We start from the raw sequence: 15,640 nt of genomic DNA on the forward strand, positions 1-15,640 counted from the left end.
ACCTACACATCTCTGAACACTATGGGCAATTTAGCAGGGCCAGTGCACCTAATCTATACATCTCTGAACACTATGAGCAATTTAGCATGGCCAGTTCACCTAACCTACACATCTCTGAACACTATGGGCAATTTAGCAGGGCCAGTTCACCTAACCTACACATCTCTGAACACTATGGGCAATTTAGCAGGGCCAGTGCACCTAACCTACACATCTTTGGATTGTGACAGGAAACAGGAGCACCCAGAGGAAACCCACACAGGCAGTCACCCGAGGCTAGAATCAAACCCAGGTCCCTGGCGCTATGAAGCGACAGTGCTAACCACTGAGCCACCCTGCTGCAAAGGTCAACAAGAATTGCAGCTTTTAAACTGCAGTTAAAAGGTTGTTGGAAACCACCTGCCTTTGCCTTGATAATAAAGTGACAGCATATTCAAGGCATTTCAAATGTGAAGAAATGGCTCTGATCACCAGAATGATTTCGGGAGGAGGGATTTTTACAAACAAGATCAGATTCCAAGACCTGGGATCACCCTTCCTGCAGCAAAGACGATTGAGAGGAGTTTTGATCATGGTGGACAAATTCTTGATAGGTTTAGACCAGATGAAGAAGTGCTGGGAGAATAGATGTAAGGGTTTGGGGAAGAAATATGAGGGAGTTGGAGACGTTCTATACAGCGAGTGGTAACGATTTGGAATCTGATGTCTACAGGCCGACAAAAATGGTGAATGATTTCAAAAGAAAATTGCAAATTGCAAAATTGGAAAGGAGTTAAGAAGCATGGGGATAAAGTGGGAAAATGGGGCTGATTGGGTTACTTAATAAAAGCATCTATGGAATTAAGGGGCCTCATGACTCCATGGCCTAGATTTTTGCAGAGTCAGAACTACTTAGTGACAGTTCAGCATCATAAAAAAAGTATTTTTTAAACGAGAATTTGTTTGGACAGCTGGAAAGAACTGTTGATTTTGTTTGGATTGACCATCTTTACAATAACTTATTTTCTCTGTGATCACTTTTGTCAATATCTCATTATTTATTTACACTCATTAAGGGGTATGAAGTGGTTAACACTGTTTTTATTGCAACTTTGTGGTCAGTTTTTATTTATTCATTTACAGGATGAGGGTGTCGCTGGCTACGCCAGCATTTATTGCCCTCCCAGAGAGCAGTTAAGTGTCAACCACATTGCTGTGGGTCTGGAGTCACTTGTAGTCTAGACCAGGTAAGAATGGAAGTTTTCCTCCCCAAAGCACATTAGTGAACCAGATGGGCTTTTCCAACAATTAACAATGGCTTCATGGTCATCACTGGATTCTTAATTCCAAATTTTCTTTTTGAACTCAAATTTCACCATCTGTCATTGACAGAATTCAAACTCTGTCCCCAGGACACTATCTAGGTCTTTGGATTAACAGACCAGCAATAATACCTCTCAGTCATCGCTTCCCCAACTGTTTGCTGATTAGTTCTATTGGATTATAGAAATAACAGTCTTTTCCCAAAACTGTTCATAGTTATTGGAGGGTTCATTGTGTCTGTACAATATATATTCTGAGCAGACAGGTATAGATTGGCAAGGAGGGTGTGAGGGTTCACTGGGGTGTGTGGGGAGAATGGGTTGGCGTTGATGTGGTGTGGTGGTGATAAGGGTCTGTAAGGAGTGGTGTGCGTATGAGGGATGAGACTAACATTCTTTAATGAAACTGGGATAGAACCCTAAAGAATGAAGACAGGCTTTTCCATGAGTGTTCTCTGGCTCTTGATTGTGTCCACCTTCAATTTACTTCTAGTGGGGGGGGGCGGCAGTGGTCAGTGGACCCATCCTCATACCATATCTGTGCCTCAGCGTGTTGAGGGTTTGGTGCTGGAAAAGGACAGCAGGTCAGGCAGCTTCCGAGGAGCCGGGCTTATGCCCAAAACATCGACTCCCCTGCTCCTCGGATGTTGCCTGACCTGCTGTGTTTTTCCAGCACCACACTCTCAAACCCTGATCTCGAGCATCTGCAGTCCTCACTTTCTCCCTGCGCCTCAGAGTGCAAGGTGAGCAATTTAGAAATTCGGGTGTTCTATTTTTTGGTTGTTGCAGATGGACGAGCCAGAAGACCATGGAATTTCCACTCAAACTATCATATTGGTATTGAAACTCCAGGCCTCCGACTCTATATTACCCAAGCAACTTGTCAATGTTCTTTGAGACAATTTACAGAATGAAATATCTACTACTTGTTGTTTTATTTTCTTGCGCCAACATCACGTAACCACATACCTGATCTTCGAGCACTGGATATCGTGGTAGATGCATCGGAACCTGTGAGCATCTGTGAGCCGTCTTTTCGAGACAGTTCCTTCCGATAAATCTTTAATAATCCTCACAAAACACTGGGGGAAGATCCCAGTGTAGTTATTCAGCATGCCCTAATTTCAGAATGCAGATGGGAGAAAAACATTAAAAGAATCAGACAGGCAAACGAAGAGAACAGCCATTGCACAAGGACTTCAGCACGGAAGCGGGAAAAAGAAGAAATAAATGAACAAGCTAAAGAAAAAAGGAATGGAGAAAAGCGGGTGAAAACAGAATTGCTGAGGCGTCTATGGTTCCAGTCCCAAGCTCAAAATATGGGGTCGGCCATTTTGGATTGAGATAAGACCATAAGACACAGGAGCAGAAATTAGGCCATTCAGCCCATTGAGTCTGCTCTGCCATTCAGTCATGGCTGATAAATTTCTCAACCCCATTCTCCCGCTTTCTCCCCATAACCCTTGATCCCCTTGACAATCAAGAACTTATCTATCTCAGTCTTAAATATACTCAATGACCTGGCCTCCACAGCCTTCAGTGGCAATGAATTCCATAGAGTCACCACTCTCTGGCTGAAGACATTTCTCCTTATCTCCATTCCAAAGGTCTTCCCTTTACTAGGTCTATGTCCTCGGGTCCTAGTCTCTCCTACTAATGAAAACCTCTTCCCAACATAAAGAAGTATTTTTAAATACGCAGGGTTGTGAAACTTTGGAATGTTCTGTGCCACAGAGCTGTCAATGCTCAATCTTTAAGTAAGCTCTAGATCCACGGATGTTTGGGATCTGAGAGAATTTTTTTTCTTTTATTCTTTCATGCGATGTTGGTGTGGCTAGCATGGCCAGCCTTTACTGCCCATTCCTAATCATCCTTGAAAATCATGGCTAGCCCATTCCTGAGGTCAGTTTATGGGTCAAGTACATTGGTGTGGACCTAGAGTCACATGGAGGCCAGACTGGTTAAGGATGACAGATTTCCCTCCATAAAGGGCATTAGTGAACCAGATGGGTTTTTACATCAGTTGTTACGGCTACCATTACTGAAATTAGCTTTATATTCCAAAGATCTGAACTGAATTTGGATTCGAGTTGGATTTGAACCCATGGCCCAGCTGTGTTAGCCTTGGTTTCTGGATTGCTAACCCAGTGACATTACCACAATGCCACCCTTTTCCTTCTAAGGATTAGGGAATTGTGAAATATGGGGATAATTTAGGAAGACCAAGTTAAGGTGGATTGACCATGATCATATTAAATGGTACAGCATATTGAAAAGGCTGAGTGGTCTGCCTCTGGCCTTATTTCTTATGATGTAATGTTCTTGGGAGAAAGAAAACATACATTGTCCTTGGATTGTGTAGAATTTGAGCTTTGGTTAAAACAAAAAACCAACATTTTTCATCAGAATAGCATTGCAAAGAAGTCAAATCTTGAAGGGAACAACAATTTATATTGCTTGAGAAAATGTGAATGGTCAGCAAGTCAACTCTGATTGCCGTGAGGAATCCAACTCAAAATGTGGCTCCTTTAAGCTTGCTAGAAACTCCATATATTCATAGACAGTGGCCTCTCCTCTGTAGACAAAAAGAACATCTCCAGGCATTGTGTCTTTTGTGGATTAAACAAAAACATGGCAGCAATAGCTCCCTTGTCCAACCATTCAGAATCAACTAACCAAACCAATTTTCCCTCCACCACTCCTCTGCAGCCTTTATGAGCCTGACCCTTGATGCTGTGGAACAAGATCCAACAACAATCACCTCAAGACCCAACCACCTCTACCTGGTCACTGAGTTGGAGATGGTGCAGATGGAACGATGGACCGATGGGCACTTTCACAAACAAGTACTTGACATTAACTTAAACAGATACGTTTTCAGAATATACTGAATGTGATATAATTCTATGATTAATGTTTTGCTTTTATTGGTACCTGGGGGTTGTGTTCATTTCCAAGTGCTAAAATGGAAATGCGCTATGGAAAATAGTTTGGGTTACTGTCCATAAATAAGGTACGGCTCAAATTTGCTTAATATTCTGTTTCATGTTCTTTAAATACTTAGTGGATGCCATTCAACAGCTTGCTGAGCCCTCTCTTATTATAAACAAAGTGGAAGGAGATCACTCTGTGGTTTGGTAGACTGTTTGTTATTTCTGTAACATAGTTGGGTCGGCTTTAGCTTTGCAATAAACCTGTTATTGTAACTGGGAGTTACCATATTTGAACACACAATCCATATATTATTTTTTCTTCGCCAAATACAAAGCCTTCTCCTGTCAATGTCAGTTCTTACACTGAAACACATCTGCTGGCCACATTCTTTCAATACAGCTGGGCACCATCTGGCCACAATAAAATACAACCAGCTTGTCAAAATATACCTTTGTAATCTTCTGAAACAAGTGGGGATTTCGAAGGTAATTGAAGGAACAAGGCATTGGAGCAATGGCAAACCAGAGCCAAATGAAGAAAGTAAAGACTTGGTGAGGAATTAACAAAGAAGAATAGGGAAGTGACCCTCTTCTGTTACAGATACAGGCGAGTCCCCAACTTGCAACCGGTTTCCATTCTGGAGTCTGTTTGCAAGTCGATTTGTCCGCAGGTCAGAACACAATGTAAGACAATACAAAATAAACACTGGAAGAACTGCGGATGCTGTAAATCAGAAACAAAAACAGAAATTGCTAGAACGGACAGGGTCACCAGAGCCGAAACGTTAACTGATTTCTTTCCACAGCTGCTACCAGGGATTTTCTGTTTTGGTAGGACAATACGAAATAGCTGTTTGCAAGTACAGGAAACGATGTATGTGGGATCTTTAAAATAACACCGCTGCATGATGTTGCATTCATAAGTTTGAGCATTCATAAGTTGGATGTTTATAAGTAGTGGGATCCCCCCGTATAGTTTCTCAGTAGGAAAACAGAGCAAGATTTGGGTTCATCAGAATTCTGCCGTCTTTTTCTGGATACACACAGTTCAACTCACTTGTTATTGCTGAACTACACATTGATTCCCAAACCATTAACACCTTCAGTTTTTAAATTCTCATCTTTGTGTTCAAATCCCTCTATGGCCTTGCCCCTCTCAATCTCTCTTATCTCTTCCGGCCATGTACCCCTTCAATATCTCTGTACGTCTCCAATTCTGGCCTCTTGTCCATCACTGCACAGAGGGAAGACCAGGAATACTTGGAAATGAATGTATCTGTCATACTGGAGCTCCATTCTCCAGTGGACAGGATGAGTTGAAGCAGGAAATCTCAAACACTGGTTTTACTGCTTTTTCCTGCAGGGTACTTTTAATCATTTGCAGCCTTGCCTAAAGCTGTTGAGTGCGTCAACTCTACAACTTCCTCCCTAAACCTCTCCATTTCACTTCTCTCCTTTAACACACTCTTTCAAACCTACCTCCCTGGCCAGGCTTTTCATCACCTGTTCTGATACCTCCATATGAGACTGAGTGTCAAATTGTGCTCCGTAACATGCGTTGATACATTTTATTGCATTAAAGGTGCTATATAAATACAGGCAATTTGTTATCTCTTGCAGCATCCACTTTGCTTTTGTTTTTAATCACTGGGGCCTGGGTCTTGGCTAGAGTGGGTCTGTTGTACATCAAGGATCAATACAGAGATAACACTAGTTTCTTCATGCGCGACACATTCTGTTTAAAGTCTTTTAAAATGTCTGCTCCATGCTTTAGATCTAGCTTCGAACTCGTGTCATAAACTTCAACAATCCTTTTATGTTTCTCTGAGTCCACATCCAAGCTTAACTAATCAAGCACTGGCAGCATAGATCAGTTACCAGACTCATGTAATCAAAGCCAGAGTAACTCAACGATACAGTATCCTCCTTCCATTGAGGTTTTACTGTTCTTCCTTTACTGTGCATGAGGCTGTCACTCAAGTACAACAGAAGTTGCTCAGGATTCTGGAATGGAAATGGACAACTTCTCTAGCACTCAGCAAGTTCAAGATTTCTGTCCTGCAATGACATAGTTTATTTAGAAATTACCCAATTAGATCCATCAATTTGTACATCCCATAAGTTATGCAATCTTGCCAAATATGAATGAAAGGTAAGGTCTTGATTTGTGAAGTCTGTGAAAACCTTTTACCAATGTTCATGGTACAACTCTGCACCTTATGGGATAGACACCAGGTATTTAAGAGAGTTTCATTCCTACTGCATTGCTTTCTGACAACTGCACATTACATGTCACAAGAAAACAGAAATGACTCATACCAGGCCTTCACTCTGCATCTGTCTTTTAGAGTCATAGAGTCAAACATCATGGAAACAGACCCTTCACTCCAACCAATCCATGCCAACCATAATCCCAAACTCAACTAGTCCCACCTACCTGCACTCGGCCCATATCCCTCCAAACATTTCCTATTAATGTACTTATCCCAAGGCCTTTTAAATGTTGTAACTGCACCCACATCCACCCCAGGGAAGGCAATGACTTAGTGGTATTATCACTGGGCGGTGAATCCAGAGACCCTAATAATGTTCTGGGAATCTCGTTTCAAATCCTGCCATGGCAGATGGTGGAATTTGAATTTAATTAAACAAACAAATTCTAGAGTTAAGAATCTAATGATGATCATGAACCCCATCTGGTTTGCTAATGCCCTTTAGGGAAGGAAACTGCCAGTCTTGCTTACATGTGACAGCAGACCCACAGCAGTGTAGTTGACTCTCAACTGCCCTCTGGGCAATAAGTGATGGCTTAGCCAGTGATGCACACCCCTGAACAAATTTTTAAAAACTTCCTCAGGAAGGTCATTCCACACACACGAATGACCCCAAATGCAAAAAACATTGGCCCTCATGTCTTTTTTAAACGTTTCTCCTCTCACCTTAAATATATTCCCCAGTTTCAAAATCTCCCACCTTGGAAAAAGACCCTTGTCATTCACCTTACCTACACCCCTCATGACTTTATAAACCGCCATAAGGTCACCTCTCAATCTCTTATGCTCCAGTGGAAAATGTCCCAGCTTGTCCAGCCTTTAATCAATAGCACCCTGCCCCCAGTGATGAAAGTAAAAGTCCCAAGATACAGTTCAAAGAGGAACAGACAGTTCCTATCAGTCAATCGCCTGATCAATATTTATCTATCTACCAATGACTTAAACAAAAAACCAACTCCAGATTACCTGGTCATTATCACGTTGCTGCTTGTCAGAGGTTGCTGTGCATAAATTGGTTGATGCAGTTAATACATTGTGACACTGACTCCAAAAGTGCTCAGTAGATTCAACAGCTCTTGGGACACCTGGTGCTTATGAAAGGTGGGATTTTGTCAATGCTAGTTGCTCTTTGGGTACAATTAGTGCTCATCAAAACATCACTTAGAGTTTGCAGCGGTTTCTTGCTGCTGACCCTATGTTAATTTTGCTCATTAACAGTATTGAAATGCAATTTGATGTCTCCACTTTCTGGTGAGCTCCCAGTCTATGTGCACTTAGAGCTACTGAACTAAAGTTGAACCCGAGAATTTCTGGTTGAAGCTAAGCTTTCTCTGCTCAGCACATAGGCAAACTATCAAGTACCAACAGTGAGCAACCCTGAAAAACCATGCCTGAGAAACACACACAGACACAAAGAGCATTCTATCTACACAAAACCCAACTAGGGTGGCACGGTGGCTCAGTGGTTAACACTGCAGTCTCACAGCGCCAGGGACCTGGGTTTGATTCTAGCCTCTGTTAACTGTTTGCGTGATGTTTGCACATTCTCCGTGGGTTTCTTCTGATTTCCACCCACAGTCCAAAAACCATGTTGGTTAGATGGATTGGCCATGCTAAATTGTCCATAGTGTCCAGGGATGTTCAGGTTGGGTGGGTTAGTCATGGGGAATGCAGGGTTACAGGGATGGGATGGGATGCTCTTCAGAGAGTCGCTGTGGACTCGATGGGCCGAGTGGCCTGTTTCCATGCTATAGGGATTCTATGAAATCTGATCACGAGGGCATTATTCCTATGGCACAATGGGATAGCAGCCCTGCCTCTGAGCTGGGAGCACCAAATTCAGGTCTCAATCACCATGAGAGCTACCTTTGTTACATGACTGAATGATTACCAACTTATGAATCCTTCCAAAACACACCAATGGCAAGGAATAACAGCAAGATAGATTCCCGTTCAGTCACATGATGGGAAAATGACAAAGCCTTTTAATATCACAATCCATAGCTTTGGACTACAACATGCATGTCGAAGCGAGTGTTGCTGTTTTGTCATGTGTAGAATCATAAAAGAATCACAGAATCCTTCCAGTGTAGAAGGAGGCTGTTTGGCCCATTGGGTCAACACCAACCCTCCAAAGAGCATCCTACTCAGATTCTGACCGACCCTTACCCTATCCCCATAACCCTGCACTTTGCCATGGCTAACCCACCTAGCCTGTACATCCCTGGACACTATGGACAAGTTAGCATGGCCAATCCACCTAACTTACACATTTTTGGACTGTAGGAGGAAACCAGAGTACCTGGAGGAAACCCACACCTAACCTCACCTTAGATTGGCCTTGGAGGGAGTACAGCGTTTGCAAGAATTATACCTGGACTTCAGGGGTTAAGTTATGAGAAGAGATTATACACATTAGGCCTGTTTTCTCTAGAATGTAGAGGTTAAGGCGTGATCTGATGGAAATATTAACAAGAAAGATAGGGTAGATAAAGAGAAACTATTTCCATTGTTTGGGGATTCTGGAACATGAGGGCGTTGCTTGAGAATTAGGGCCAGAGTCTGAATTAGAGTGGTGCTGGAAAAGCACAGCAGATCAGGCAGCATCCAAGGAACAGAAAAATCGACATTTCGGGCAAAAGCCCTTCATCAGGAATAGAGGCAGGAAGCCTGCAGGGTGGAGAGATAAATGAGAGGGGGGTGGGAGTGGGGAGAAAGTAGCATTGAGTACAGTAGATTAGATTAGATTACAGTGTGGAAACAGGCCCTTCGGCCCAACAAGTCCACACCGACCCGCTGAAGCGCAACCCACCCAGACCCATTCCCCTACATTTACCTCTTCACCTAACACTACGGGCAATTTAGCATGGCCAATTCACCTGACCTGTACATCTTTGGACTGTGGGAGGAAACCGGAGCACCCGGAGGAAACCCACGCAGACACGGGGAGAATGTGCAAACTCCACACAGTCAGTCGCCTGAGGCGGGAATTGAACCCGGATCTCTGGTGCTGTGAGGCAGCAGTGCTAACCACTGTGCCACCGTAGGTGAATGGTGGTGGGGATGGAGGTGATAGGTCAGAGAGGACGGTGGGGAAAGGTAGCAAAGAGTACAATGGGTGAATGGGGGTGGGGATGGAGGTGATAGGTCAGAGGGGAGGGTGGAGTGGATAGGTGGAAAGGAAGATAGGCAGGTAGGACAGGTCATGAGGGCGGTGCTGAGCTGGAAGGTTGGAGCTGGGGTAAGGTGGGGGGAGGGGAAATGAGGAAACTGGTGAACTGAGAATTAGGGCCAGGCCATTCAGGAGAGATGTTAGGAAGCACTTCTCCACACAAACTCTCTTCCACAAATGGCAGTGGATTCTAGATCAGTTGTTTATTTTAAATCTGAGATAGATACATTTTTGTTAAGCAAAGGTATTAAGGGATATGAGCCAAAGGCAGATATATGGAGTTAGGCCACAGCTCAGCCGTGATCTCACTGAATGGTGAAACAGGCTTGATGAAGGGCTTTTGCCCGAAACGTCGATTTCGCTGCTCCTCGGATGCTGCCTGAACTGCTGTGCTCTTCCAGCACCACTGATCCAGAATCTGGTTTCCAGCATCTGCAGTCATTGTTTTTACCACCTTGAGGGGCTGAGTGGCCTACTCCTCTTCCTCTATTCCTATATATTCTCCTCTTCTCACCAAATTTGTTCTGGCAATTTTCAAGTTTCAAAAAGGGGTTATAGTGGGGAAAAATTGGAAACACTGGCCCACAAAAACCTACTTTGCAAGAATTTATCAAACTGCCTTTACAAAGTTAATGTTAGAAACGCTTTCCCCAATCTTCCAGGCAGTGCATTCCAGATCGCAACTTACTGCGCAAAAATATTCCTCATCTGACCTTCGGTTCCTTTGCCAATCTCTAGCCACTGATCATTCCATCAGTGGAAACTGTCTATCCTTACAACATCAATACACGTTATGATGAATAATGTGGTCTGAAAGCATTGGTGCTGAACTTCTATGGCAATGAACTAGAATTGCAGTTGTTGGTGTACTTACAGACTTACAGACATATCTACTTGTTTGTGTCTATACACCTGCCTATCTCTCTGTAGCTCTATCTATCTCTCTTTCTAACTCTACATCTGTCTGTTCATCGATAGATCGATCGATCTATCTGTCTGTCTATCTCTTAGTCCAATAAAAATTATGTCCAGGACCAACAGGGACTTGCCATTTGTTGGAGTGTCAATCATCTGAATGCACCAATCACTGTCTCAGGATTCGTTAGCTCTGACTCTTAGAGGCTTGACTAGTGTAACATTGTAAATTTATCTGATGAGGATAATGATCATGAGGTCACTGTGCCCTTTTCTTCCACTTGTCCACCTGTCTGTCTAGCTATCCATCTATCTAGCCCTCTGACTGTATTACAATCCCTGTCTCTGTCTATCTATCTGTATGTGATTTTATTTATCTGTCTATACCTATTCATCTGACATTCAATCATCTGTCTGTCTCATATCTGTCTATTGATCTGCACATGTATTTGTATCTGTCTGTCTGGTTGTATACCTACTTACAGACATATCTACTTGTTTGTATCTATACACCTGCCTATCTCTCTGTCAGTCTATCTATCTCTCTTTCTAACTGTACATCGATAGATCTATCTATCTATCTATCTATCTATCTATCTATCTAGCTATCTATCTATCTATCTGTATATCGATAGACCTATCTCTCTTTCTAACTGTACATCGATAGATCTATCTATCTATCTATCTATCTATCTATCTATCTATCTATCTATCTATCTATCTATCTATATATCTATCTATCTGTCTATCTATCTATCTATCTGTCTATCTATCTGTCTATCTGTCTATCTATCTGTCTATCTATCTGTCTATCTGTCTGTCTGTGTGTCTATATGTCTGTCTGTCCATCCATCCATCTATCCATCTATCCATCTGTCCATCTATCTATCTATCTATCTATCTATCTATCATCTATCTATCTGTCTATCTATCTATCTATCTGTCTATCTATCTGTCTATCTGTCTATCTATCTGTCTATCTATCTGTCTATCTGTCTGTCTGTGTGTCTATATGTCTGTCTGTCCATCCATCCGTCTATCCATCTATCCATCTGTCCATCTATCTATCTATCTATCTATCTATCTATCTATCTATTTGTCTATGACACCTAAAACTATTTAATTAAGAGATATGCACGTGGAAATTGTCAAATTTAATATCATTCCACAGTAATGCATGTAAGAACATATTACATTTCCCACAAAAGTAGACACTGAGTAGTTCACTTCAACTTACCTCCAGCCAATCATTGTTGACCCTCTTCAGAAGGTAGATAATGTCACCAGTTTTGAACGTTAATTCCAAGTCACTGTTCCCAGTAAAATTGTACAGAGCCTGAGATGGGTGGGTGGAGGGGGTGAGTGAGAAAAACCAGGCATTAACACTTGAAACCAACGTGTGATATGAATACACAGAATTAGCATTGGGATAATCACAGGGGGACAACCGTGGTGCAGCAATCATAGATAGATGGATAGGATTAGCTCTCTGAATTTCTGCAATCTCTTCCAGTTCCAGTTTTCTAACTGCACATCTTCCTTAAATTAAACTCCACCAATTGAAGTTCCCTTCCTTAGCCGATGTTTTTTTGACTTACAGAATCATTGAGTCATCCAGCGCAGAAACAGGCCCCTCAGTCCATACTCTCCATGCAGACCAAGTTTCCCAAACTAAACTAGTCCCACCTGCTGGCATTTGGCCCATATCCCTCCAAACATTTCTTATTCATGTACTTATCCAAATGTCTTTTAAATAAATTCCACATACAAACCACCCTCTGTGTGAAAAAGTTGCCCCTCACGTATGTTTTAAATCTTTCTCCTCTCTCTTTCAAAATATGCCCCTAGTTTTGAACTCTCCAAAGACCTTTGCTGTTCACATTATCTTTGCCCATCATGGTTTTATAAAACACTGTAAGGTCACACTCCAGTGGAAAAAGTCCCAGCCCATCCAGCCTCTCCTTAAATCTCAAACCCTCCATCCTCAGCAACATCCTGGTAAATCCTTTCTGAACTCTTTCCAATTTAAAATATCCTTTTTATAGCAGGGTGACCAGGATTGGACACAGTACTCCAACTGGGAAAATGTTTTACAGGATGCAAAGACAGAAAATACATTCCTTCTTTAATGCTGAGTTTTTGATTTGCCTTTGAAATTTCCCCTTCTGCAATTTGCCCGGTTCCGCCTCTGTCAAGTACCTTTCCACTGTAAAGTGTGCAGTTGTTATGTTTGTTCAATCAGCGAGATGGAGTAACAGAGTCAGTCACACCCAGAAACTTGCTCTCCTGGGGAACCTTAAAGCATACAACAGAAAAGGTTGGGATTCGAGTTGGCAGTTCTGGAGCATATACCTGACTGCCCGGGGAGAGCCAACAGCAGGAGATTTCCACCTCTGTGCTGGCCTGGCTTTCTACCTATTGACAGGTGTGGCCGTCCCTAAGTACGGAAGCGAAGAGTGCTAGTCAAAGGCAAGGAGTTGAGTTTTCACGGCAGTCTTTTGGACACCATGTCAGCATCACAGTGCTTGCAAAGACACTTAAGGGCCCCTTTAAGAAAGAAGCAGCTCAAATTCAAATGCACTAAACTTGCCTCAACAGCACGGAGTGGACTCCGAGTGCCTCAGCACTTGCCAAGCGGCTGTTTGATTGACCTTTAACCTCTTCTTTCATTATACAACATCAATTTGGCAAGAGAGTTTACACGTGTGCATCCATTACTGGCTAAATACACAGCAGCTATGGAGAACAGCTGAACCCTGTCCAAGCAGACACTAGGATTTTCCGATGGGTATAATGCCGCATTGTGTTACCAGACAGTAGGCTTGCTGACTTTCCAAATTGTTTCAGAACAGCAGCAAGTTCCTTGTGCACCATTCGAAAAGCAACGCATTATCAAAACTTCGGAGCAACATTCAAGAATTAAAAATGCCTTAGTCAGATGTTTAATTTGATGTAATGCATTTGTGCAATGCAGTCAAAATCCACTTTTCATTATTACCTAATCTTTCTTGTTTATCTATTTTGCAGCTCATTAAGTAATAAGTATTCCTGCATCTACTCTTCTCTTGTTTACACCCTGATAAAGGTCAGAAAACAGCAGATTTCGTGACCCCCTCCACCAACATCCACCCCCCCCCCCCCCCCGACTCCACCCCACGAACTGATTCTTGTGTTTACTTCCAGAGGAGATTGTTGCAAAAATCAACTTCCATGATCATTCTTAGCAGTTTGTTGATCATGACATAGTAGGAACAAAAGGTGTCTCAGTGGTTAGCACTGCTGCCTTGCAGTGCCAGGGTCCTGGGTTTGATTCCACCCTCGGGTGATTGCCTGTGTGGAGTTTGCAGGTTTGCTGTGCGGGTGTGCTCTGGTTTCCTCCCACAGTCCAAAGATGTGCAGGTTTGGTGGACTGGCGATACTCAAATGCCCACTGTGTCCAGGGCTGTGCAGGTTAGTGGATTTGCCATGCTGAATTGCCCATAGTGTCCAGGCTTGTGCAGGTTAGGTAGATCAGCCACAGGAAAGTCTGGGTGGAATGCTCTTTGTAGCGTCAGTGTAGACTAGATGGGCCAAATGGCCTGCTTCCACACTATAGGGATTCTACAATTTTAACAAAAGAGGTTGCAGTGATAGAAAGTGAAGTCAAAGTCATGGGGGATATTTCTTAAAAAATCTTCCACAGGATGTGGGTATTGCTGGATTAGCCCAGTATTTATTGTTGCACATCCCTCATTGCCCTTGAGAGCTTGGTCATTACTATTAGTGATGATGAGAAGGCCTGGGTTACCAAACATTTGGAGTTGCTCTGGAAGTCTGCCTCCAATCCTCTTTGTTGAGAAGTTTTTTAGTAGTTTGTGGGGTTATTTATTCATCTGTGGGACATGGGTGTCACTGACTGGGCCCAGCATTTATTGCCTGTCCCTAGTTGCCCCCTTGAGAAGTTGGGGGTGAGCTGCCTTCTTGAACCACTGCAGTCCACCTGCTGTGGGTTGACCCACAATACCCTTAGGGAGGCAATTCCTAACAGATGGACCTCAAATAGTTCTCGGCAGATTCTCTGATGTTTGGTGACAAGATAAGATTTATTACATCTTACAATTCCTACAGTACGGAAAGTGGCCATTCAGCCCATTGAGTCTGCACTAATCCTCCAAACAGCATCCCACCCTATCCGACAGCTAATCTTCCTAGTCTGCATGTCTCTGGGTATGACAGGCAATTTAGCATGGCCAACCACCTAACCCACAGATTGCTGAACTGTGGGACAAAACCAGACCACCCAGAGGAAACCCACACAGACATGGGGAGAATGTGCAAACTCCATACAGACAGTTGCGTGAGGCTGGAATCGAACCTGGGTCCCTGGTGCTGTGAGGCAGCAGTGAGCCATTGTGTTACATTGTACTAAGGGTAAAGTGAGGATAAAAGATATGCTTTGTCTCCAACCACAACTGTCTAGAAGTGTCTTGATATTCTAACCAGTTGATGTATTATGTATTGAAAGTTGGCAGAGCTTTAGCTAAACTCAGATTAACCTTTTCACATTCATTACCTTATTCCCTGATAGTGAACTGCCTTCTTGAACCATCTCCCTTCTTGCAAACTCCTTAGCCTGCATTTTCCAAACACACAACCACTTCCATCTAGAAGGACAAGGGCAGCAGACACATGGCAACCCCACCCCCTTCAAGATCCCCCCAAGCCTCTCTCCATCCTGACTTGGAAATATATCAGCATTTCTTCTCTACCACTGGGTCAATAAAACTGGAATTCCCTTCCTAATAGCATTGTGGGTTTACCTGCACAAAAATAGGCAGCTCACCACTCCTTTCTCAAGGGCAACTGGATATAGGTGGTAAATGCTGGCCCAGTCAGCGGTGCCTACACCCTGGGAGTGAATAAAAAGTCTACAGTCCACGTGTGTAGAGACACCCAGGGTGTTGGTGGGGAGGGAGTTCCAGGACGTTTCCAGCGACCATGAAGGAAAGGTGATAGAATCCCTACCCAGAATGCTCTAGGGGTTGAAGCTTTACTTGCAGGCTCTGG

The 15,640-nt window shown here is 43.2% G+C and overlaps 1 protein-coding gene across 1 annotated transcript in view; it reads right to left on the reverse strand.

Annotated features, from left to right (window-relative positions):
- ncf4 (neutrophil cytosolic factor 4) overlaps positions 1–15,640 on the reverse strand; it is an 83,696-nt gene that overhangs the window by 23,096 nt on the left and 44,960 nt on the right. Inside the window, exons 7-8 of the mRNA XM_043679769.1 lie at positions 11,832–11,930; positions 2,271–2,419 (exon numbers count right to left, since the gene is read on the reverse strand). Coding sequence (XP_043535704.1) covers positions 2,271–2,419; positions 11,832–11,930 — 248 coding nt within the window. The remainder of the gene's footprint in view (positions 1–2,270; positions 2,420–11,831; positions 11,931–15,640) is intronic.

Source organism: Chiloscyllium plagiosum, chromosome 39 (genome assembly GCF_004010195.1).
Source record: "Chiloscyllium plagiosum isolate BGI_BamShark_2017 chromosome 39, ASM401019v2, whole genome shotgun sequence".
Lineage (NCBI taxonomy): Eukaryota > Metazoa > Chordata > Chondrichthyes > Orectolobiformes > Hemiscylliidae > Chiloscyllium > Chiloscyllium plagiosum.